We start from the raw sequence: 22,858 nt of genomic DNA on the forward strand, positions 1-22,858 counted from the left end.
TTCTTTTCTAGCCATGCCTCCTCTTGAACACCTTCTTTCTATTTCTGACTGTTCTTGAATAATCTTTATAGAGGTGTCACCAACCTCAGATACAGTCAATGTTAACACATCTTTTCATCCTCTGGTATCACAAGTCAATATTTAGGAACCGTTTTCTTGGTCATTCAGTATTAGAAAGGGTTCTTTGGTGTCACGTTGTATGATCTTCTTTTTCCCATCCTTTTTCCCCTCACCTTGTTTCACTCCCTAATACTAGATAGGAGAGAAACAAGGTTAGAGGGGACAGAGGAATTAGGAAAATCCCTGAATCTAATTTCTTTTTGCTTCTTCTTTGACTACACCTACTGCAAACTGCAACCAACTCCCAAAATGGCTGACAATCGCCCCCCTCCTATGAGGCTCTAGCATTTATATACCCTCTGAAAAGTTCCTAGAATTCCATACATTACACAAGTGCCGAAACTATCTGTAGCTGGCAAAACTATGCTCCTGCTAGAGCACGAGGCAAATCATAGCCAACTGCGGTGGACAGTCTGAAGCAGCCCAACGTCCCTACACCTGGGATGAAAACAAAAGCACACTTTTTATAATATTTCTGTGTTTTTAAAGAAACCAACATTCCAAAATTATCACTACACTTTTCCCTACTGTTTATGTCATCATGGTGTGACCAGATCCTATTGACTTCCCATGTGTAATTTTGCCACACCTTTCTCTATGTCTTGTTTTTTTGTTCTGGTCTGGACCTCTGCACTATAATTTTTTCTTTAACTCATACATACATACATACATACACACACACACACACACATAATTTCTTCTATGTGTGTCTTATTTAGCATTTCTATTACTGTGATAAAACACTACTACCAAAGCTATCTTGGGGAAGAAATACTTTATTTTGTTTTCCATTTCCGATTCACACTCTATCACTGAGGGAAGTCAGGGCAGGAAGTCAAGGCAGGAACCTGAGGCAGGAGTTGAGGGTGAGGCTGTGGAGAAGTGCTGCTCACTGGCTTGTTCTTCATGGCTTGCTCATGGAGGCTAAAAGAGGGCACGTAACTTCTCTGTAGTTGCAGTTACAGTTGTGAGCAACTCTGTGTGTGCTGAGAACTGAACTCAGGTCCTCTGGAAGAGCAAAAAGGGCTCTTCACTGCTGAGCCCTCTCTCCAGTCCTATCCAGCTGCCTTTGGTAACACACAAAATTTTTTGTTTTAACAAAGTGTAGTTTCTACTTTTTCTTTTGTTATCCACACTTGTGACTTATAATTTAAGAAACTTGTCAAATTTAAAGTTATATAGGCATGTAGCTATATTCTAATAATGTATTAATACTCTGTTCTAATAATTTATTGCCTTATTCATGAAGAATTAAATATCCTGTTTTCAGACAGGGGTAGAATTTAAGTCATGAAACAGAACAAAAGCATAGGATTGATGGGGCTGAGTAAGGAGAGGAAAATATGTTACTATATTATTAGTTCACATGCTTATGATTCTGGTTCTTCTACTTATTGTGTCACCTGCAGCAAGTTACTAACCTTCTGAGTCTCAGTTTACTCACCTTGAACATATTAGTAGCTACTTGAAAGGTTGTGAAGATGAACTCATAATGTAGGTAAAGCACTAATGTGTTGGGACACTGCGTGCACTTTATAGGTAGGAGCCACACAGAAGTGGTTCACAAGAATGGCGCACAGTGGTAATGATGTGGTGACAGGGACTCTCCCATGGTTGGTTGGCTCTTTCCCCGCCCCTCTCCCCCTTCCCCTTTCCCTCTCCCTCCTTTCCCTCCCTCTCCCTCCCCACTTCACCCCCCATCCCCCACCCCTGCCTGTTTTCCCAAGACTGTCCTGGACTCAATTAGTAGACCAGGCTGGCTTCTGCCTCCCTGAGTGCTGGGATTAAAGGCATGCACGACCACGCCCTGCTCCCCATGGTTATTTCTTGGTGGCTTACTTCTGGCATGTGTACTGCTGCTACTCTTGAGAGCCAAGTCACTTGGTATAATTTGTATGAAGTAATGCCCATTTATCTATCTACTTGAGACAGGGTCTTGTTTGGTAGCCCCGTCTGGTCTGGGAATCATTGTGTAGCCCAGGCAGGGCTTGAACTCAGTCCTTTGTCTTAAGTGCCTTGATCTCCCAAGTGCGTGAATGTAGGCACACAACATCTCTCCTGGATTAATGCAGCCACTGTTTTTGTTCTTGTTTTTTCTTTTCTGGGTTTATTTTTATGTGTATTGGTATTTTGCCTGCATGTGTGTCTGTGCACCATGTGCATGCCCTTGGAGGCCAGAAGAGGATGTTAGATCCTCCAAAACCGGAATTACAGACAGTTTGCTGCAGTGTGGGTGGAGGGAATGAAACCGAGGTCCTTTATAAGAGTAACAAGAGCTCATAATCAGAGTCATCCCTCCAGCTCTGCACTCCGTACCTCTTTTTTATTTTTTCCCCATTTTCTTGGAGCAGAAGATAATGCATGGTATACTGGTAGTAAGCATGTATCTTGGTAAGTTTATAACGTGAACACACCCACAGAACTACACATCTCTCCAGCCCCTTGAATTTGTTTGTCTTTTAAAAAGTAGACTGGAATTTTCTGGTGAAAGTCTTATCAATTTATCTATTTTCTTAAACCCTTTAAAGTGCCCGATCTTTAACTTGAGTAGCTCAGTGACTGCAGGAGGCTTCTGTTATGTCTTCCCTCTGGGTTTTGGCGTTGGGTTGTGTTTTGTACCTGGCTGAGAGTGTTGTGTGTCAGCACTGGACTGTGGTCATGAAAGTTGTTGAGTTGTGCTGTTTATTTAGTAAGGTGGCCGGTAGTCTCTGATGCTGTATAGTAGATTATGAAGTAATTAAAATTTTTGAAATGACGTAAACTGAGTCATCTCCTCAGCTACGTTAGTCACATCTGAAGCAGCCAACATGACCAGGTGCATGGTACAGACAGGGCTATCTAGAGACTGTGTGACTGGTACCTTGGGTGAATTCAGTGTTAGTATAGAACATGGCGAGTGGTGTTTTTTCATGGGCTGCTGGTCTCCTTCTTTACTCTTTGTGATTGCTTTTGAGAAGCCTGGGCCAGGGCCCCACTTCCCTAACAGGTCTGCACTGTAGTTTTTGTGTTTCCAAATCATGGAGAGACAGAGGCAGGCTCTAGGCCACTGCTGTGGCTTGCTATTAGTTAGCAACCGTTAGAACGCGAGGTGGGACACGGCTCAAGTTAAACCTCTATCTCCATCTCTGTTCTTGTGCTGGGATCCCAGCTGCTACAGCGAGAGACAGGCACTGTATCAGATCCTGTCTATGTGCCTGTAAACAGACTCCAGGTGCCCGATTCCAGGACAAGGACAGGTGCCATTCTCATTTTACCAGACAAGCTTCCAGGCCAGGATGCCAGGGTAAGTGACATTAGAGGGATGCAGTGGCAATACGTCCTCCACCCTTAGGGTGAGAGCGCCTTCCTTAGGCCAGCTTCTCTTTCCTCGCCCGCCCTAGTCCTCAGAGGCGCACATGCCTTCCCTGGAATTTCCTCTTCTCCTTCCTTCCACTTCTAGCTGCAGGCTCTGGCTGTGACACTTTACCCCTTCCTCCGGTATCTTTAAAGTAGGGATCCCCAACTCTGCTCATTGGCCTGAACTCTCATCAGAGCTTCACTGTGCTGGTTGCTGCATGCCTGCCTTCTTGTCCATACTGTTAACGTCTCTATTTTTCTTTTTTTTTTAATGTCTAAAATGTTTCTATTTATTTATTCATTTGTTTGTCTGTTTGTTTTGTTTTTGGCAGTCTCTCTATGTAGTTCTGGCTTTCTTGGAATCCACTATGTAGATCAGGCTAGCCTTGAATTCAGATCCTCTTGTCACTGCCTCTTGAATGCTGCTGGGATTAAAGGTATACACCACCATGCCCACCAATAACTTTTCTAATTAAATCTACCTTAGTGTCTCTTTTGAACTCAAAACTCAACAATTATCTCCAAAAAATGTAGTTTCAATCCAGTGATGGTTGCTTTTTGTACTGGGATTTGTTCCTTTGAGTGCTTGTCTTGCCTGTTTTAAGTTACTTTCCATAGACTTTTAAAGTACATTTTGTATTTTTTTTTTAGAGTAGTTTAGTTTCATAGCACGCTATGTAAAAAACAGAGTTCCTGTGTACACCTGTCTTCACACACCCTGCCTTCACACACCCTACCTTCACACACCCTACCTTCACACACCCTACCTTCACACACCCCTACCTTCACACACCCCTACCTTCACACACCCTACCTTCACACACCCCTACCTTCACACACCCTACCTTCACACACCCCTGTCTTCACACACCCTACCTTCACACACCCTACCTTCACACAGCCTACCTTCACACACCCCTACCTTCACACACCCCTACCTTCACACACCCTACCTTCTCACACCCCTACCTTCACACACCCTACCTTCACACACCCTACCTTCTCACACCCCTACCTTCACACACCCTACCTTCTCACACCCCTACCTTCACACAGCCTACCTTCACACACCCCTACCTTCACACACCCTACCTTCACACACCCCTACCTTCACACACCCTCCCTTCACACACCCTACCTTCACACACCCCTACCTTCACACACCCCTACCTTCACACACCCTACCTTCACACACCCCTGTCTTCACACACCCCTACCTTCACACACCCCTACCTTCACACACCCTACCTTCACACACCCCTGTCTTCACACACCCCTACCTTCACACACCCTACCTTCACACACCCTACCTTCACACACCCTACCTTCACACACCCCTACCTTCACACACCCCTGTCTTCACACACCCCTACCTTCACACACCCTACCTTCACACACCCCTGTCTTCACACACCCCTGCCTTCACACACCCCTACCTTCACACACCCTACCTTCACACACCCTACCTTCACACACCCCTGTCTTCACACACCCCTGCCTTCACACACCCTACCTTCACACACCCTACCTTCACACACCCTACCTTCACACACCCCTACCTTCACACACCCCTACCTTCACACACCCCTGCCTTCACACACCCCTGCCTTCACACACCCCTACCTTCACACACCCCTACCTTCACACACCCTACCTTCACACACCCCTACCTTCACACACCCTACCTTCACACACCCTACCTTCACACACCCCTACCTTCACACACCCTACCTTCACACACCCCTACCTTCACACACCCCTACCTTCACACACCCCTACCTTCACACACCCCTACCTTCACACACCCCTACCTTCACACACCCTACCTTCACACACTCCTCCCTTCACACACCCCTACCTTCACACACCCCTACCTTCACACACCCCTACCTTCTCCCACCCCTGCCTTCACACACCCTACCTTCACACACCCCTGTCTTCACACACCCCTACCTTCACACACCCCTACCTTCATACACCCCTACCTTCACACACCCCTACCTTCACACACCCCTACCTTCACACACCCTACCTTCACACACCCCTACCTTCACACACCCCTACCTTCACACACCCTACCTTCACACACCCCTACCTTCACACACCCCTACCTTCACACACCCCTACCTTCACACACCCCTACCTTCACACACCCTACCTTCACACACCCCTACCTTCACACACCCCTACCTTCACACACCCTACCTTCACACACCCCTACCTTCATACACCCCTACCTTCACACACCCCTACCTTCACACACTCCTCCCTTCACACACCCCTACCTTCACACACCCTACCTTCACACACCCTACCTTCACACACCCTACCTTCACACACCCTACCTTCACACACCCCTACCTTCACACACCCCTACCTTCACACACCCCTCCCTTCACACACCCTACCTTCACACACCCCTACCTTCACACACCCTACCTTCACACACCCCTACCTTCACACACCCTACCTTCACACACCCCTACCTTCACACACCCTACCTTCACACACCCCTACCTTCACACACCCTACCTTCACACACCCTACCTTCACCCACCTCTACCTTCACACACCCTACCTTCACACACCCTACCTTCACACACCCTACCTTCACACACCCTGCCTTCTCACATACACACCTACCCTTCCTGTTGCTTTATGTACCACCAGTACAAATAATGATCCTACGTACATACTACTACTCAAAAGTCTGTACACCAAGCTGTATGTGTTTTATCTAGCTTTTGTAGTTGGCACCTCTTATTACCTTTACTCAGAATATAATTCACAGCGATGGCAGCTTTTTTTTTTTTTTAAGAACAATTATCTCATGGAATTAGTGGTTTTAGTAGGAAATCATATGGTCATGTTTTAGAGGAAGTTTGCTTTTATTGGTTCCTTAAATCCCTGTAGTCTGGATTCAGGACTTGCTTAATATAGTTAGCTATTTTGTAGGTTTTGTAGGAGCATTGTATCTATTTGTGCCTCTGTACCGTGGCACAGATGTGTGCATATGATATATGTGGGATGTGCCTGTGTACTGTGCACAGATGTGGTCAGTAGGCAGCCTGCAGGAGTAGGTTATTTCCTCTGCCACTTACCAGGCTTGTAAGGGCTTTTCCAAGCCGAGCCATCTGCTGACCCAGTGTCTTTCTTTAAGGGGTCTTGAGGAGCTTCCAGTCTTCTTCAGAGAGGAGACAAAGCACAGTGGTATATTGTCTCGACTGTAGAGAGTTCACTTTATTCCTTGCCAGGTTTACACTTTAGCTTAAGTTTTTATTGTGTTACTGTGTTTCATAAACACCGAGAAGTCACTGTAGTACTCTTAATTTTTCATATATTTTTGGCTGAGGAAATTAATAACATGCCACTGGTGTACCTGGTTCTGTTGTTACAGTCTGGAAAGGCAGGTGTAACCCTGGCAGGTATATGTTGTAATAACATGCCACTGGTGTACCTGGTTCTGTTGTTACAGTGTGGAGAGGCAGGTATTTGTTGTGAAGAGGACGGGCACTTCTTTAGAACAATTATTTGTCTGTTCGGTCTAGTAGCTGATGGTATCTAAATATCATTGGTGCAGGGTTGTGGAGAGGGTTTGTGTGACTGTGGTACAGCATGATAAAGTGGGAGGATCCAGCCTCATGTAGAAGCCAGCAAGACGTGAGGAGGATCAGCCTTAACCTTCTGTGAGAGCAGATTCTCTCCTATGAGACTAATGCACTCCCATAGACCAGTATGAGTCTTTGTAGGTGAAAGTTGGCTGCCTTCCAGCTGGCCTCTGTACATTGGGAGTCCCATTTGCAGTGCATGAACCATAGGGTACAAGCATCAAGCAGCCCTCCTTTTAAATGAATTGAAGCTAATGAAATGCCTTGCTTGTTTAAGCCTAGACATAGTAACTAAAGAATTTAAGAACTTACTTGTTTATTCACTTTTATTGCAGTGTTGGGCATTGAATCCAGGGCCTCACACATACCAAGCAAGCCCATACACCATTGAAATGTGGTCCAGGCCCTTTTTGTATCTTTTAGTTTTGAGACAGGATCTCTCTAAATTGACCATGCTGCCTTAGAACTCACTCTGTAGATTAGACAGGCCTTGAACTTGGGTTCTTGATGCTTTAACCACCTGAGTAGCTAGTATTATTAGTACTGTGAAATTGGAACTGCTTTTTTAATTTTAAGGAATATCTCCCTCCCTCCCTCCCTCCCTCCCTCCCTCCTCCCTCCCTCCCCCCTCCCTCCCTCCTCCCTTCTTTCTCTCTTTCTTTCTTTCTTTCTTTCTTTCTTTCTTTCTTTCTTTCTTTCTTTCTTTCTCTGAGACAGAGTCACTCTGTATAGTCCTGGCTATTCTGGAATTCACTGTGTAGACCAGCCTGGCCTCAATGTCTCTGCCTCTGCTGGGACAAAAGGAATGCTGGGATTGAACTCAGCGTGAATGGAAGTGTGTTTACCTGCTGAGCCTTCTTACTGGCCCTAGTTTGTTTGCTTTTACTATTTTTTAAACTTTTATTTTTATGTGTATGAGTGTTTTCCTGTTCACCAATTCATGCCTGGTATTTGCATAGGCCAGAAGAGGGCATAGAATCCTCTGGTACTGGTGTTATAAATTGTTGTGAACCACCTTGTGGGTACCCGGGTCCTCTGGAAAAGCAGCCAGTGCTCTTATGCTGAGCCATGTCTCCAGCCCCTTTTTAAAATTTGCTAGAAAGAGAGACATTATTTGGTGTGATAAGCAAACATTTCCTTTCTTTTTTTTCCCTGTCCTTTCCTTCCCCTTCCCCTTCCTGTCCCTCTCCTCTTCTCTTCTTTCTTTCTGTCTATCTTTTTGTTTTGCTTTTTTGTTGTTGTTTGTTTGTTTTGAGACAGTCTTACTATGTAGCTCTGGCTGTTCTGGAACTCACTATATAGATGAGGTTGGCCTTGAGCTCACAGAGAGCTACTTGCCTTGCCTCCTGAGTGCTGGGATTAAAGGTGTGTGCCACTATGCCTGGCTCCTTCTTTCTTTTTTGAGACAGAGTCACCGTGTAGCCCTGGAGTTAATGGTAATTTCTTGATTTTGACATATACATGTATAAGAGACCTTGTTTTTTGAAAGCACACCTAAGTGATGCATTTGGAGTTAAAAGTTGTGTTACCTACAACTTGAATCTCAAGTGTCTCAAAAACAGTATTTTTATACGTGTAAATGAGAGAGACATATAGTACCAATAGGATAATGTGTTAATGTTTGAGGAATTTGGTCCAGGGCATTATCTGAATACTTGGTAGCCTTTTTATAACCTTTCTGTAAATTGAAAGGCTTCTAAAATATTTCGTTATTATTGATTTATGAGTCTGTGTCTAAGAAGGTCAGAGGAGTGTCGAATCCCCTAGAGTTGGGGTTAGAGATTGTTGTGAGCTTCTGATGTGGGTCCTCTTCAAGAACAGTACATGTTCTTAACTACTGAGTCATCTCTCCAGCCCCAGTTGAAAGGTTTTGAGCCAGGCATGATGGCTCATACCTGTAATTATAGCACTTAGGGGCCTGAGCAGGAGGATTGTGGCGAGTTCTAAGACTGGAATCAACCAAACCAAAAGAGAGGGGCAAAGGTGGGAGGAAAGAAAGAAAATGTTTTAAAATAGATCGATACAAGTGTTAAGTGTGGAGAGAAAGGGAGCCACTTAGGAACAGGACAGTCCACACTAGTATTCGCTTCTCAAGAGTCACACAGTCTTTACAGTAGCCTCAGTAGCCTTATGTATGATCTTGGTGACTCAAGTTTACCTTTTTAAGAGGTTAATAAGAAACTTTTAGCAAATAAATGTTGAGATGGTTTTGAAGGTCCATTGGACAGAATTTCAAGCCTTTAAGTTACACACAGGTCCAAAGGATTGAAGGGATCCGCACTGCATGTAGGCTATAGCAAAATCAAGACTTTTGGCCTTTAACAGTGTTTTTGGTCTTTCTTGTGACATTCTTAAAAAGTCTTAGAGCCAGGGTGAGTGAAGTTGGAGTAAAAGGTTACATGTATCTAGCTTTAAGCATTTTAACACTTTTTTTTGTTTGATTGTGAGTTTGCTGAGGCAGAGTCACTGTGTAGTGCTGGCTGTTCCTGAACTCACTGTGTAGACCAGGCTGGCCTCAAGGTCAGGGGATCACATGCTTCTGCTTTCCAAGTGCGGGGCTTAAACACACCTGGCCCACTTTAGCATTATTATTTGAAACCTATCTGTAAGGAAAAAAACAAAAACAAACAAACAAACAAACAAACAACAACAACCAAAAAAGGAATATTGCCTTTCTGTGGCAAATTTTGTGTTGAAGTCATCTCAGCCTTTGAGAGACGTCATCTGGACTCTGAGGTAGGAGGCTTCTTTCCTGCATGTCTCTCTCATTTTTCCTGCTTCTCTACTCTGCTACAGTGAATACAGGATCTGAGAGGCGTAACTTCCCGCAAAAGTCTCACGGTCTTAGTAATTCTAGGAATTATGTATCTTAATGTGCAGTGGTTCAAAGTACAGACATGTCTGGGCTCCACCTGTGCTTCTGGCTGCTGCATGGTCCTGCAGGGAGCTCACCCTAATGCCTGCTTCTTCATTTGTTAAAAAGACTCGTGTGGCTTTCTGAAATACTTAGAAGGGCTATAGCACACTTACTCATAGCATTATGTTAAGAACTTACTATTCTGTTACTGGATCTATGTTTTTATTTTTTGGAGACAAGAGCCTCATATTCCAGTGTGGGCTGGCTTGAAGTGTCCTCAGGTGTGGAGGGTAACCATGACCTCCTGATCCACTGCCTCCTCCACCTCCTTTGTGCTGGGATTACAAAAGAGTACTATAATGCCTGCTTCTGCAGTTGTGAGGATAAATCCAGGGCCCTGTTAGGAGTGCATTAAATGCATTCCCAGCTCTTGTTAGTCTTGTAATTATATGTTCTTTACATGGAATGGAAAATAGGAAGTATTGAGGAAAAAAAGATTTGCCTAGAGTTGGAGGGGGTGATTGGTTATTGAGGGCGTTGTGCCTCTGTCCTAAACACTGAGTTCTGTAACAGTTGCACAATTCTGTGACTGTCTCAGTCCTTCAACAGTGCTATTTAAACAGGGCATGTGTGTAGCATATAAAATAACTTAGTAAATCTCGTATTTTTAAACATTTTGAGATAGCCTGACTCGGGGCTTGCTATGTATATGTAGTCCAGGCTGGTCTGGAACTGTCCACTTGCATCTTCCTGCCTCAGCACCCTGAGTGCAGGGATTGCAGGCTTCTTCTACTGTGCCTGTCTTACCTAGTTTTTGTCATTGCTGCTTTCTTTGTTTTGTTTTTTGTTTTTTAAATCCTCTCCCACAGCTACCTTAGAGAAGACCTCTGGTTTGAATAGTTTCATTTTTACCAAGATTAACCATTTCTTTACTTTTTCTAAGTTGGCGTTGTGTATCTCTGTTGTCTGTATTATCTCAAAGTAGGGGCTGCATGCAGGTGTGCACTTTTGGATTATCACGAAGCAGCACAGAGCAGCACTGTCTTAATTTTACTTAGTGATGTTACTAACGGAATCATCATTTTTATATTTAATGAACTATTGCCTTAAGCTTGATCAGACCTGGCTTTTGTTCTTAGGAGTGCTTACGTCTGAAGGAGCTGACTGTATCAATATTACATATAATTTATTAATACAAAGAAGTGAAGATCAGATATTTATAATCTCTGCTTGTAAGATCACTCTATTAGGAGCCATTTTGTGATCAGTTTTTCTCCCTGCTCTCTTCCTCCCTTGCACCCCAGTACCCCATGCTTGCTAGGAAAGCTTTCTAGGGTTGAGGTACAGCCATAGCTCCATACTTTTCTTGATGAGTATGCCACATATACAAATTCCTAGCTTAGTTCCATTTCTAATAAACTATGATACCTGCCTACTATAAGTATAGTTGTTTCCAGAATTGGGCATACTGAGTTCCTAAGCTAAGACAGCCCTCTCCCTAACAGGGCTGAGTTTCTTCTGCTAGTAATTCAACATTTGACTTGCGCAAGTAGGTTAAAATGGAACAAAAAAAAAAAAAAAAAAAAAAAAAAAAGAGAGAGAGAGAGAGAGAGAGAGAGAGAGAGAGAGAGATGTTCCATTAATAGTCATCTTTTCTGCATGACTCTTACTTCACTGCATTCTTATGTGAAGAATTGCGAGCATTCCCTTCCAGTGCTCTATCAACAGCCCGCCAGTCCTGTCAGTTCTGCTCTCACTGAGGAAAATGCCCTTTCAACTCACCAGTTCTCAGTGTCAAGCTGTGTTTCATATCAGTGTTTCAAGTTCTTAGAAAGAGAAAGTATTTGATTGTAACGAACAGCAATAGATTTGACTAAAAACACATGGCAGAAAAAGAAACATAGATAGGCTTTGTTACCGTTTAACCTCAACTTTGGAGCTATAGGCTTCACATTGGACTCCTAACTGTGAGTAATTCCTTATAAAGCAAGTTGGACTGCTCATTGAATAGGCTTATTTAATGTGTGCATTGTCTATGTGTAATATCTGTATACACGGAAGTTGGCTTATACAAAAGTATATTTTCTCAGCTGGTGAAGGGATTGGAAACAATTTTTTTTGTCACTACAGAGACTGTGCATTATTCTTAGAATGCATTGCTTTAAGGTTGTTTTTTTGAGACAGGGCGTCTGGAGCTCACTGTGTAATCAAGGCTGGCGTTCAGCTCCTTGCAGTCCTCACTTCAGCCTCCCAAGTAGTGGGTCACGGTGTGAGCCGTTCATTTTCTATGGGAAGAGCAGCTATAGAAACCGTGGGTCTGCTGCATCCCGGCCGTCCTCCCTGCAGGTGCCTTGCTGTGTTCTTGCCCACCTCCACGTGCTGATGATGGACATGGTAGGGTTGGTGCTCAGGATAGCAAGGTCCAGCAAGATCTGTACAGTCCAAGCCAGGAAAACTCCCTGCTTGGAGAAAGGAAAATGGTGGGTACAAAGTCCATCCCCAACCAAGAAGCTGTTTATAACTGGTAAAAACTGGAACAGGGAGAAATCTGTTTCCTTCCCTGGCGTGGCAGTGGTGTGCCAACCACAATCCATGGCAGGCCTCTTGTCCAGGAGTAGTTGATCAACATGAAATGGACTCCATGTTTTTTTTTTTTAAATTTTGGTTTGTTTTGAGAGGGGGGGGGGAGGAAGGGAGGGAGAGAGAGAGAGAGAGAGAGAGAGAGATTGAGAAGTTGGGTATGTGGGTGTGAACTGGGAAGAGTTGAAGGTGGTAAAATTAGATTATAACCCACTGAATAAAATAGGGATTCATGAATTTATATTTGTAGAAGGAAATACACAAATAAATTTAAAAGCTTTTTTTTTTTTTTCAGAGTCTTGCCTACATAGCTCAGCCAGTGTTCCTGCCTCAGTCTTACAGGAGTGCACACACACCTGGCTCTAATGTCTAATAAGGAAGAGGATAGTTACATGGTTTTCAATGGAAACATTGCAAATAAGTTAATTAACAATGGAAAAAGAAGAACATAGCATATTACAATAGTCAATCAGTGAGAGTGGAAATTAGTAATGATAACGTAGTAAACTTGTGTGCCATTTGATGAAGTTGGTGAGAAAACATTTCCATAGCAGATTTGTAATGTTAATTGGCTTGTGTGGAGCCACCAGATAAATCCACATGCAGGGACATTTCTGCAAGTAACAGACCTGTTGTATGTTAGGCCAGAGCCAGGAATCAAGTAAACATTCCATATTGGAAAAAGACTTAAGAGATGTGATTCTCAATCTGGCCCCTTTCATCAGAAAGGACACTGTTATTACATGTTACTTACACTTATTGTATGTGTGTGTTTGTGTGTTCATGTGCATGTGTCTATGTATGTGCTCCAGCACACACGTGTACTTTCTCAGTGCATACATGGAGGTTAGAGGGTCCTCCCTCGAGTTCCTTCTCTCTTCTTCCCAGGTGGAGTCTAGGGACTGAGATTACTTTGCCTGGTTAGTGGCCTGTTTACCTGCTGAGCTGTTTGGCCCAACATTGTTAATACAACTGGCCAACTCGGAATAGAGTCTGAGGCTTAGATGGTAACATGTTCTGTGCTCGATTTCTGATGTTTGTGATTACATTGTAGTTGCACAGGAAAATAATCTCTGTAGCGGAAAAAGTAAATATGGCAACATAGCCAATTATTCTCAGATCTTTTAAGGGAAATATTCGTTGTTCTGTGCTTGAAAGTCTTGGACTATTAAGACAAGACTGTTTTAAAGCTGAACACGTGTATGCCCATGCACCTAGGAGAACTGTGTGCTTGGTTCCTTTGCAGCTATACAGCTGTGTGTATGATAGTTAGTTCCCTTAAGAAAGTGGATGGGGCCTCCTACCATAGTTAGACCCCCCGTAAGAGAGCCACATGATGGAGCAGCATAGTTAAATCTGAGAATGATACATTTTCCCCCCAAATAACTGATGTATTTTAAGTGCTAAGATGTATTTAATTATTTTGTCTTACACTGTACTTAACAAATAATGTAGAAACCTATTTAATTATTTTTTATGCTTATTGGTGTTTTGCCTACATGTAAGTCTATGCAGCACGCGTGTGACTGGTGCTGGTGGAGGACAAGAAGGCCTAGGCTCCCCTGGAGCTGGAGTTACGGACAGTTGTAACCGCCGTGTGGGTGCTGGGAATTGAACTGTGGAAGAGCGGGCAGTGTTCTTTTTCTTCCCCCTGAGACGAGAGTTTCTCTGTGTAGCACAAGCTGTCCTGGACTCGTTGTGTAGACCAGGCTGGCCTCGAACTCACAGCGATCCACCTGCCTCTACCTCCTTGAGTGCTGGGATTAAAGACGTGTGCACCATGCCCAGCTCAGGCAGTGTTCTTAACCACTGAGAATGTCTAGCCCATACTCTGCTTTTTACCTTCTGACTGACTATACTGCAGTCGTCACATCCACGTGAGTGCGCATTACCGTCTGCTCTGAAGGAAATGTAGGTCTAGATCAACTTTATCTTCGGGAATTTTGGTTGCCATTTGGTCTTAACTTGTACTGCCTGTTTTTCAGTTCTTTTGATATCACAAATGTTTAGGTTTTTTTTTTTGGGGGGGGGGAGGCAGGTTTCTTTTTGTGTGTTATTTCTAATCTGCTGTAGCTTGAAAAGCAAGATCTATGTTGGTTTCTTCTTTTTCAAGTGTTCACAGAGATCTTGTGAAGGAAAAGAGCTGTGGGGAAGAGATCATTACAGGCTGTTGTGCGCATAGGCTTTTCACCTGGATTAGGGTTAGGATTGCAGTTTAAAGAGTTCTTAGATATTACTATAAACAAGATTTCTCTGTCATCTTGGGACTTTTCTTAGGATGTCAAATAAAATCAGATAATTTAAAATGAAAAGGAAACTGATTTATTTTTATTATTATTATTTTTTAATTTCAGAGCTCCAGAGATTATATTGGGGTTGCCATTTTGTGAAGCCATAGACATGTGGTCATTGGGATGTGTGATTGCAGAGTTATTCCTTGGATGGCCACTCTACCCAGGAGCCTTGGAGTATGATCAGGTAACAGAACTGACACAGAGATTTGAATTGACAGAAAGTAAGAGTAACTTTTAGTTTTATAGCAATGCACAATTCTTTATACACAAGATGTGAAAATCTCCATAAAGTGTCAAAACTTAGTATCTTTCTTAGGGAATTTAAATTCACTTAACATTAGATCTTGACTTAAAAACTCCTTTCTTTTCTTTTTTTAAAGAGATTTTTATTTATTTATTTTATGTATATGAATGCACTATCTGCATGTCCATCTGCACACCAGATCTCATCATAGATGGTTGTGAGCCACCATGTGGTTGCTGGGAATTGAACTCAGGACCTCTGGAAGAGCAGACAGTGCTCTTAACTGCTGAACCATCTCTCCAGCCCTAAAAGCCCTTTTCTGATACTCTAGCAATATCTTACTTTTCTAGTGCTTTGATAAAGCATGATGAAGGCAACTTAGAGAAGGAAGAGTTTGTTTTGGGCTTACATAAGTTACAGAAAGTTAGAGTCCGTGAGCAGAGGCAGAAGCAGCGGGTACCTGCAGCTCACATCTCAAGCCACAAACAGGAAGCAGATTGCTAGTGCAGAGTAGCAAGAGACTTGTGAGAGTCGAAGCCCGCCCCTGTTTACATACTGCTCCACAAGGGCACACACCTCCCCAAACAGCCGCCAACTGGGGACCAAGTGTGCAAAATGCTGGACACTTATTGGGGACATCATATTCAAACGACCACAGATAAATTTTTATAAGCTAAGTTACAATCTAAAGACTTCAAACCAGTTTTGTAAAATAATTCATCATCCTATATAACATATGATATTTAAATACTATAGTGCTTAGCTTTTGTTTGTTTGAGGCAGGTTGTCCTTCTGTAGTCCCCTCTCCAACTTTGTGACCCTTAGGGCATGTGTCACTTGCCAAGCCTGTTTTAACATTTTTATTTTTTGAGACAGGGTCTCTCTTTGTTGTCCTGATTGACTCGGAACTTATTACACAGAGCAGGATAGGATTAACTCATAGTGATCCTCCTGCCTCTGCCTCCCAAGTGCTGGGATTAAAGGTGTGCGCCACTATGCCTGGCCTTAATTCTGATTTTTAGTGTTGATTTTCTGTATCAAAAAGGATGTGAGGGGCTAAAATGATGGCTTAGTGGTCTAGACATGTTCTGCTCTCCTCGAGGACCTGACTTTTGTTCCTAACTCCCACATGAGTTAGTTCACAACTGTCTGTAATTCCAGCTGCAGGGGATCCAACAGCCACTTCAGCCCTCCATGGGCACCTGTACACACATGCATATACACACAGCCACATAGTTCAAAATAAAATGAATCTTAAAAATAAAAAAGGATGTGAGAAGTAATTTGGGTGACTTAAATGTTTCAGTATTAATTATTTTTAACATGAGATGATATCATTCGCGTCCTACTGTGGAACCTTCTCTTTTGGGTCAGGTTGTCTCCTTTATAATTCTGAAGTCCTATAAAAGACAGTTTATATAACAGTATCTGTACATCTTCTATTCTGCTATGTTTTTAGTCAACTTTGATGTAGCTGATAAACTATTGCTAGTGCTGAAGGATTTGGCAGTCTAACTAGAGTCTCATAATTCCAAGATGCTGAAGCACCAAACCACCAATCAGCTGCTAGAAAGTTACTGTGGCTTTATGGATTAGTTTATGACATGCATAGTCCTTTGGAACACGCGCCATCTAGTGGCAACTTCAAGTTGAATTGCTGCTGTAGTCTAGATTTAGGCTCCACAGTGGGCAGGTCAAGTTAGCCTTATCAGAACTTTAAAGGTGAGTTACTGTGCTCCCTCCTCAAACATCTCTGCCCCCCTCTCCCCCAATGAATAGACTTGTTAAGTCACAATGGTAATTTTAAAGACAAAAGCCTGACCCAAGCCCAATTTTTCTAAATCCTGTGGTTTGTTGGTTGGTTGGTTTTTTGTTTTTAGAGACAGAGAAATAGGAGAAACCAAACCACACTTGGAACAGGTATTACCTAGTTTGGATGAGCAATATTTCCAGAGATTACACATATCTGTATATGTGTATATATGTGTTCTTCCAAAGAGGCTGAGGAAAGCCATTATCACAATGCAACAATAATTGTAGTTTTCAAAAATACACACATAAGTTATTTTGTTCTTAATCTTAGGAACGTATTCCCCTTTTGAGATAGGATTTCACACTATAGCCCAGGATGGCCCCGAGTTCACTAGATGGCCCATGTTCTCCTCCAGTGTAAATACTCAGTGGAGAGAAGTTTTGTTTTGTTTTTTTTTTTGTTGTTTTTTGTTTTCCTTTCTTTTCTTTCTTTTTCTTTTTCTTTTTTACAAATGTTACTGTTTCATTTTCATAGATTCCACCTATCTCCTCAGATTATGATCACCCACTTCAGGATTAGTAGAATATACTTCTCTCTCTTATCTGTTCTCTCTTCGTAGTATTCAGTTGCCTCTATACACTTAGATACTCCAAATAAGGTGCTGGGCTCCTTTTCGTTTCTTTGAAACAGGGTCTCGGTAGCTTAGAATGGCTTCTAGCTGTCTTTGTAACTGAGGATGGCCTTGAGCTCGTGATTCTCCTGGTTCCATCTCACAAGTGCTAAGATTATAGTTGTGTGCCCAACTAAAAACTTGAGGTCCCCCCTCACAAGGCTCAGGATTGAACTAAGAGTTCCACCACCAAATCATAGCCTTAGCCTTTGTACATTATTTTAAAAACACATCATTACCATTTTTACCATACACTGACAGTGGGCACTAGTAATATTTCTCATTAATGCTTACCGAGTTCCTTTCTGGCCCGGAAACTCCCATTACATTCCTTTACATTCCTGTCATCACATCCCTGGGAGACTTAACAGTCTCTGTTTTCAGGCTAGAAGTATAGATTATAGAGAAGTGGCTGGGGAGATAGCGCGGTAGGCTTGCTGCACTGTGCGTTTGGGGACCAGAATTTGCACCCCCAGATCCCATGGATTTGACTATGCCTAGTCCCAAATTCAGGAGAAAGGGACAGGAGCTGTATCTGCAAACTCTGGCTTCTACTGAGAGACTCTGCCTCAGTGAAGAAAGTGGAGAGCAACTGAGAAAGCACAGAGCCTTATCATTGGTGGCTACACACTTGCGAACATACATGAACATGCTCCACACCACACATGCTCCCATATACATGCAAACAGGCATACGTGCATCACACCCCACAGAGACACATGTTGGAAAAATAAAGCAAAAAACCTAACACAGACAGTCTGCTTTCAGAAGCCATTAACAGCGGATATGGGATTTTTCTTAATCTGAGAGGAAGGAGTTGATAGAAGAAAGAAAAAGAAGGCGAAGGAGAGGTGGAGTGCTGAATAAAGCAGTGTCTAGGGTCAGCCTGGGAAGAAGGAAGGCAGAGGACCTTTCTGGTCCTGAGTTGTATTTACCTCTTTAAAGCCCGTGCTTTTTCTCGTGCTGACCAGTCATGGAGTGTGAGAGCCACTATCTAAGGCGTAATGTGTGTCAGGCACTGTCCTGGATGTTGGGACTTGCAGAGTAGAGTAAGAGGATGGAAAGGCAAGTGTAGCATACCAGATGGTAAAAAGCACAATGGAGGAAAATCTAGCTGCAAGAGTCGGGGTTGCTGGGAAAGACAGAGCTGACTCTTGCTTACTGGCTTGGAAGGCATAATGAATAAGCTGATCTTAGAGCCCCAAACTGAAGAGGGCCCTGTGCCACCCAGGACAGGTGGTCCAGACAGAAGACAAGGAGCTCAGGGGCCCTGTGGGTAGGGTGGTGTTCGATGTGTCCCCGGGAGGATGCATCTGGAACCTTGTCACTTTCTCACACAGGTCGCTGAGGTTGTCTGCACTCCCCCAGAATAAGTCATCTAGTCCATTTATCCAAACCCCTCCCCGTCCTTCCTTCCTAGTGAGTTACTGGCTGGGAGTAGCTCAGTGGTAGGGTGCTTGCCTGGCATGTGTGAGGTCATAGGTTCAAGCCTCTCGTAGTGCCTCCCCTTACCCGCAAAGGAAATTTCATCTCTTACTCTTTCTCTTTTAGTAAACCCTTTGTACTCCCAGGCTTTGGACATGTTGGTTTCCTCTCTTGACTTACGTAGATCTTTAATATTTTACATTATATTAATAATTTACATATAATATACTCAAGCTTTTCTCAAGGAGCTCTGACTACATTTATTTTACGTCTCCTTCCCTGTCTGTCCTTACATTTACTGTGTACTTAAACTGCTGTAGTTTCCTTCCTTATGTGAGTTGTTGAGGATGTAGATGGTATCTTTTTCTTAACCAGAGATCTAGTGTAGTTGCTGATAAAATGTTCAATTAATGCCTGTCATATGAAAGAATAAATTGGTTTTTTTAAAAATTATTTTCCAGATTCGATACATTTCTCAAACTCAAGGTTTACCAGGAGAACAATTGTTAAATGTGGGTACAAAATCCACAAGATTTTTTTGCAGAGAAACAGATATGTCTCATTCTGGTTGGAGATTAAAGGTAATTCACTAAAAATATATTTATTAAAGAGTTTTTAAAGATGCCTCGTATGGATAATGCCTTCCATACTCTTTGTCTTATTGCTTATTCTTCAAAGCTTTTTAAGCTCATGCGCGCACACACATATAGTTATCATTTCTGCTCAATTTTTATATTAATATATATTAATAAGCACTATATGACAGGGTCTGAATCTATCTACTTTCTACCTTTACCAGCTTTGGTTTCTTTTATAGGGTTGAAAATGGGTATCTTAGTTCGGTTTACTGTCTATAATAAACACCATTATAAACAGCAGCCTGGCAAGGAAAGGGTTTATTTGGCTTTCACAACCTGCTCATAGTCCATCAATTTGGATTTATTTATTTTACTTTTTATGTGTGTTTTGCTTGCATGCATGTATGGGTACCACATGTGTGCCTGGTGTCTTGAGAGACCAGAAGAGGGCATCAGGTCCTCTGGAACTGCAGTTATAGATGCTTGTTAGCTACCCTGCAGGTTCAGGAAAACAACCTGCATCCTCTGCAAGAGCAACAACAAGGTGGTTTTTTGTTTGTTTGTTTGTTTTCTGTTTGTTTTCAATACAGGGTTTTTCTGTGTAGCCTTGGCTGTCCTGGAATCACTCTGTAGACCAGACTGGCCTCGAACTCACAGAGATCTGCCTGCCTCTGCGTCCCGAATGCTGGGATTAAAGATGTGTGCCACCACTGCCCATTGCAGTCAGTGCTTTTAGCCACAGAGCCATGGCTGCATCTCCTTGCAACAGGTGTTCTTGATCACCGAGCTGTCTCTTCAGCTCCTCCACTGGCTTCCTTATACTGCCTGAGACTGTATGCGCCCAGGTGTGGCACTGCACTAATGAATGCCACCTCTCACAGTGAGATGGGCCCTCCTACATTGATCATTAATCAAGAAAATGTCCCACAGACTTGCCCATAGGCCATCTGATAGAGATTTTTTTCAGCTTGAGGTTCCCTTTTCCAAGATAATTGTAGCTTATGTCATGTTGACAAACTAACCAGTACAACAGGGCTTTACTATGTAGTCCAGGCTAGCCTCCAACTGGATCTTCTATCTCAGCCTCCTGAGTACTGGGCTTACCTGAGTGCTTACTTCCTGGCTTCATATTTATTCATTTATTTGTATTATAAAATACATTTGCTTGTTACTATTCTGAAACTACTATACCTGGTATTAAGCTAAATGTGTCAGGCTTAAAGGAATAGAAATTGGGATATGGTGAGTAATACTATGTTATTTCTCTCTGGTATTTATGATAAGACACTGGAAGAGCATGAAGCCGAGACAGGAATGAAGTCTAAGGAAGCCAGGAAGTACATATTCAGCAGTCTGGATGATATAGTGCACGTGAGTACTGAAGTCACAGTAAAGCTTGTGTGCTGAAGATGATCCTTGAGTGCTAAGGACTGAAGAAGACACCTTACTCATTTTCTAAATGCTTACTTTTAAAAAAAGCTTATTTTTAAGTGTTTCAGACAGAATTAACTCGAAAAATTTAAACTTCTAAGGACTAAATTGTATTTGTTTTAAATCATATTTTAATTAGTTAATTAATTAATTTCTTTGATCTTTAAGAGACAAACTACCAGGAAGACTTCTTTTCCTGTCTTAGTAATAGGTGTGTGTGTAGTAAACATTTGGGCTGGTGAGATGGCTCAACAGGAAAAAGCATTGGACATTTAAGCCTAGTGACTTGAGTTCTGTTCCTGGAACACATTTTAAGGTGGAAGGAAAGAAGCTACTCCACAGAGATGTCTGACTGTCCACATGTGTGCATGCATACAAACACACTCACAGGTATATACATCCAACACACACTCAACACAGACACACACACACACAGATACATCCATACAGAGTCATATACATTGAGACACACACACTCCCTCAGGGACATACGCACTCAACATAGAGTTGATATATAAATACAGACAGACAGACAGACAGACAGACAGACAGACAGACACACACACACACACACACACACACACACACACACACACACACACATACACACGCAGGGATAGACACACATGGACATATATACACTCAACACATTTACACACATACACTCACAGAGATACAATACAGTCATACAGACAGACACACATTCACAAAGATGCACATACAGGCCTATACACTCACTTATGCAGTAATAAGTTTTTGTTTTGTTTTTTAAAATTTCCCACTTTGAATCTTGTTTGTTATGTAGATTTGTGAATTCCAGTTCTTTCTGTTTGAAATAATCATAGTTCTCTGTTTTTTTGTTTGTGAAAATGTAACAAGTCCTTCTTTCTATGGCTTATTTTTATTTGATGGCTTGAAACTTTGCTGTTACAGGTGAACACAGTGATGGACTTGGAAGGAAGTGATCTTTTGGCTGAGAAAGCTGATAGAAGAGAATTTGTTAGTCTTTTGAAGAAAATGTTGCTGATTGATGCAGATTTAAGAATTACTCCAATTGAGACTCTGAACCATCCATTTGTTAATATGAAGCATCTTCTAGATTTCCCTCACAGCAACCAGTATGTCACATTATAATCTTTTATAGTATTATTTTTAATTTTATTAATTTATTCAGATTACATCTAAATTGTTATCCCGTCACTTGTATCCTCCTGTTCCTTCCTCCCTCCCTCTTTCACCCTATTCCCCTCCCCTAGGTCTGTGACTGAAGGGGACCTCCTCCCCCACTATATCTTTTATAGTATTTTTAAAATAATGGTAGCTATATAGAAAGTCAGTGTCCTCACTAAATGAGATTGAGCTCACACAGCTGAGTTTGTGCAGACTAGTAAGGGGCAGAGCAGAGTCAGAGCACAAGCTGGAAGGCCAGACAGTGAGAGGTGACGAGGAATGGTGGAGGCTCACTCTCAAGTTCCATTTCCATTTTCACTGCCCTCTTTTTTGAGACTTGTAAGTCTGTTGTCTGTTTTCCTTATATATCTTTTGATTTCTTTTCTTGTTATTTTGCTCCTCTGAATTCTAGAAGGAAAGGAGGGGTTTTATGGGTTAGTAGGAAGAAGGTATGCTCACATCCTGAAGGCCTTGCCAGCTGCTGTAAGCAAAACTTGAGACATTTTCGTCTCCCAGACTGGTGTGTTTGGGTTGGCAAAGGTAATAGAATCGTGTACATCAGAGCAGAAGAGAGAGCTGTTCTGGGGGAGGAGTGGACCAGCACAAGGGGAATAAGAGGGAGGGGGATGGGAGGGAGAGGGATGAAGTGATGCATAGCGCTCCTATGTGTGGAAATGCTGCTGCATCGAAGCCCACCACTTCAGACATTAGGGAACACTCGCTCCTGCCTAACGCAACTTAGTTACTATTTTTAAAATAGTAAAGAAAGTTATTATGTGAATGAATAAATAT

General features: G+C 42.6%; 1 protein-coding gene across 7 annotated transcripts in view; it reads left to right on the forward strand.

Annotated features, from left to right (window-relative positions):
* HIPK3 (homeodomain interacting protein kinase 3) overlaps positions 1-22,858 on the forward strand; it is a 72,286-nt gene that overhangs the window by 37,265 nt on the left and 12,163 nt on the right. For all 7 annotated transcript variants that reach the window (XM_084774632.1, XM_084774633.1, XM_084774634.1 and 4 more), the window contains 4 exons: positions 14,856-14,979; positions 19,349-19,468; positions 20,750-20,836; positions 21,830-22,014. In XM_084774632.1, coding sequence (XP_084630758.1) covers positions 14,856-14,979; positions 19,349-19,468; positions 20,750-20,836; positions 21,830-22,014 — 516 coding nt within the window. The remainder of the gene's footprint in view (positions 1-14,855; positions 14,980-19,348; positions 19,469-20,749; positions 20,837-21,829; positions 22,015-22,858) is intronic.

The sequence above is a fragment of the Acomys minous genome (assembly GCF_964271855.1).
Source record: "Acomys minous genome assembly, chromosome: 3".
Lineage (NCBI taxonomy): Eukaryota > Metazoa > Chordata > Mammalia > Rodentia > Muridae > Acomys > Acomys minous.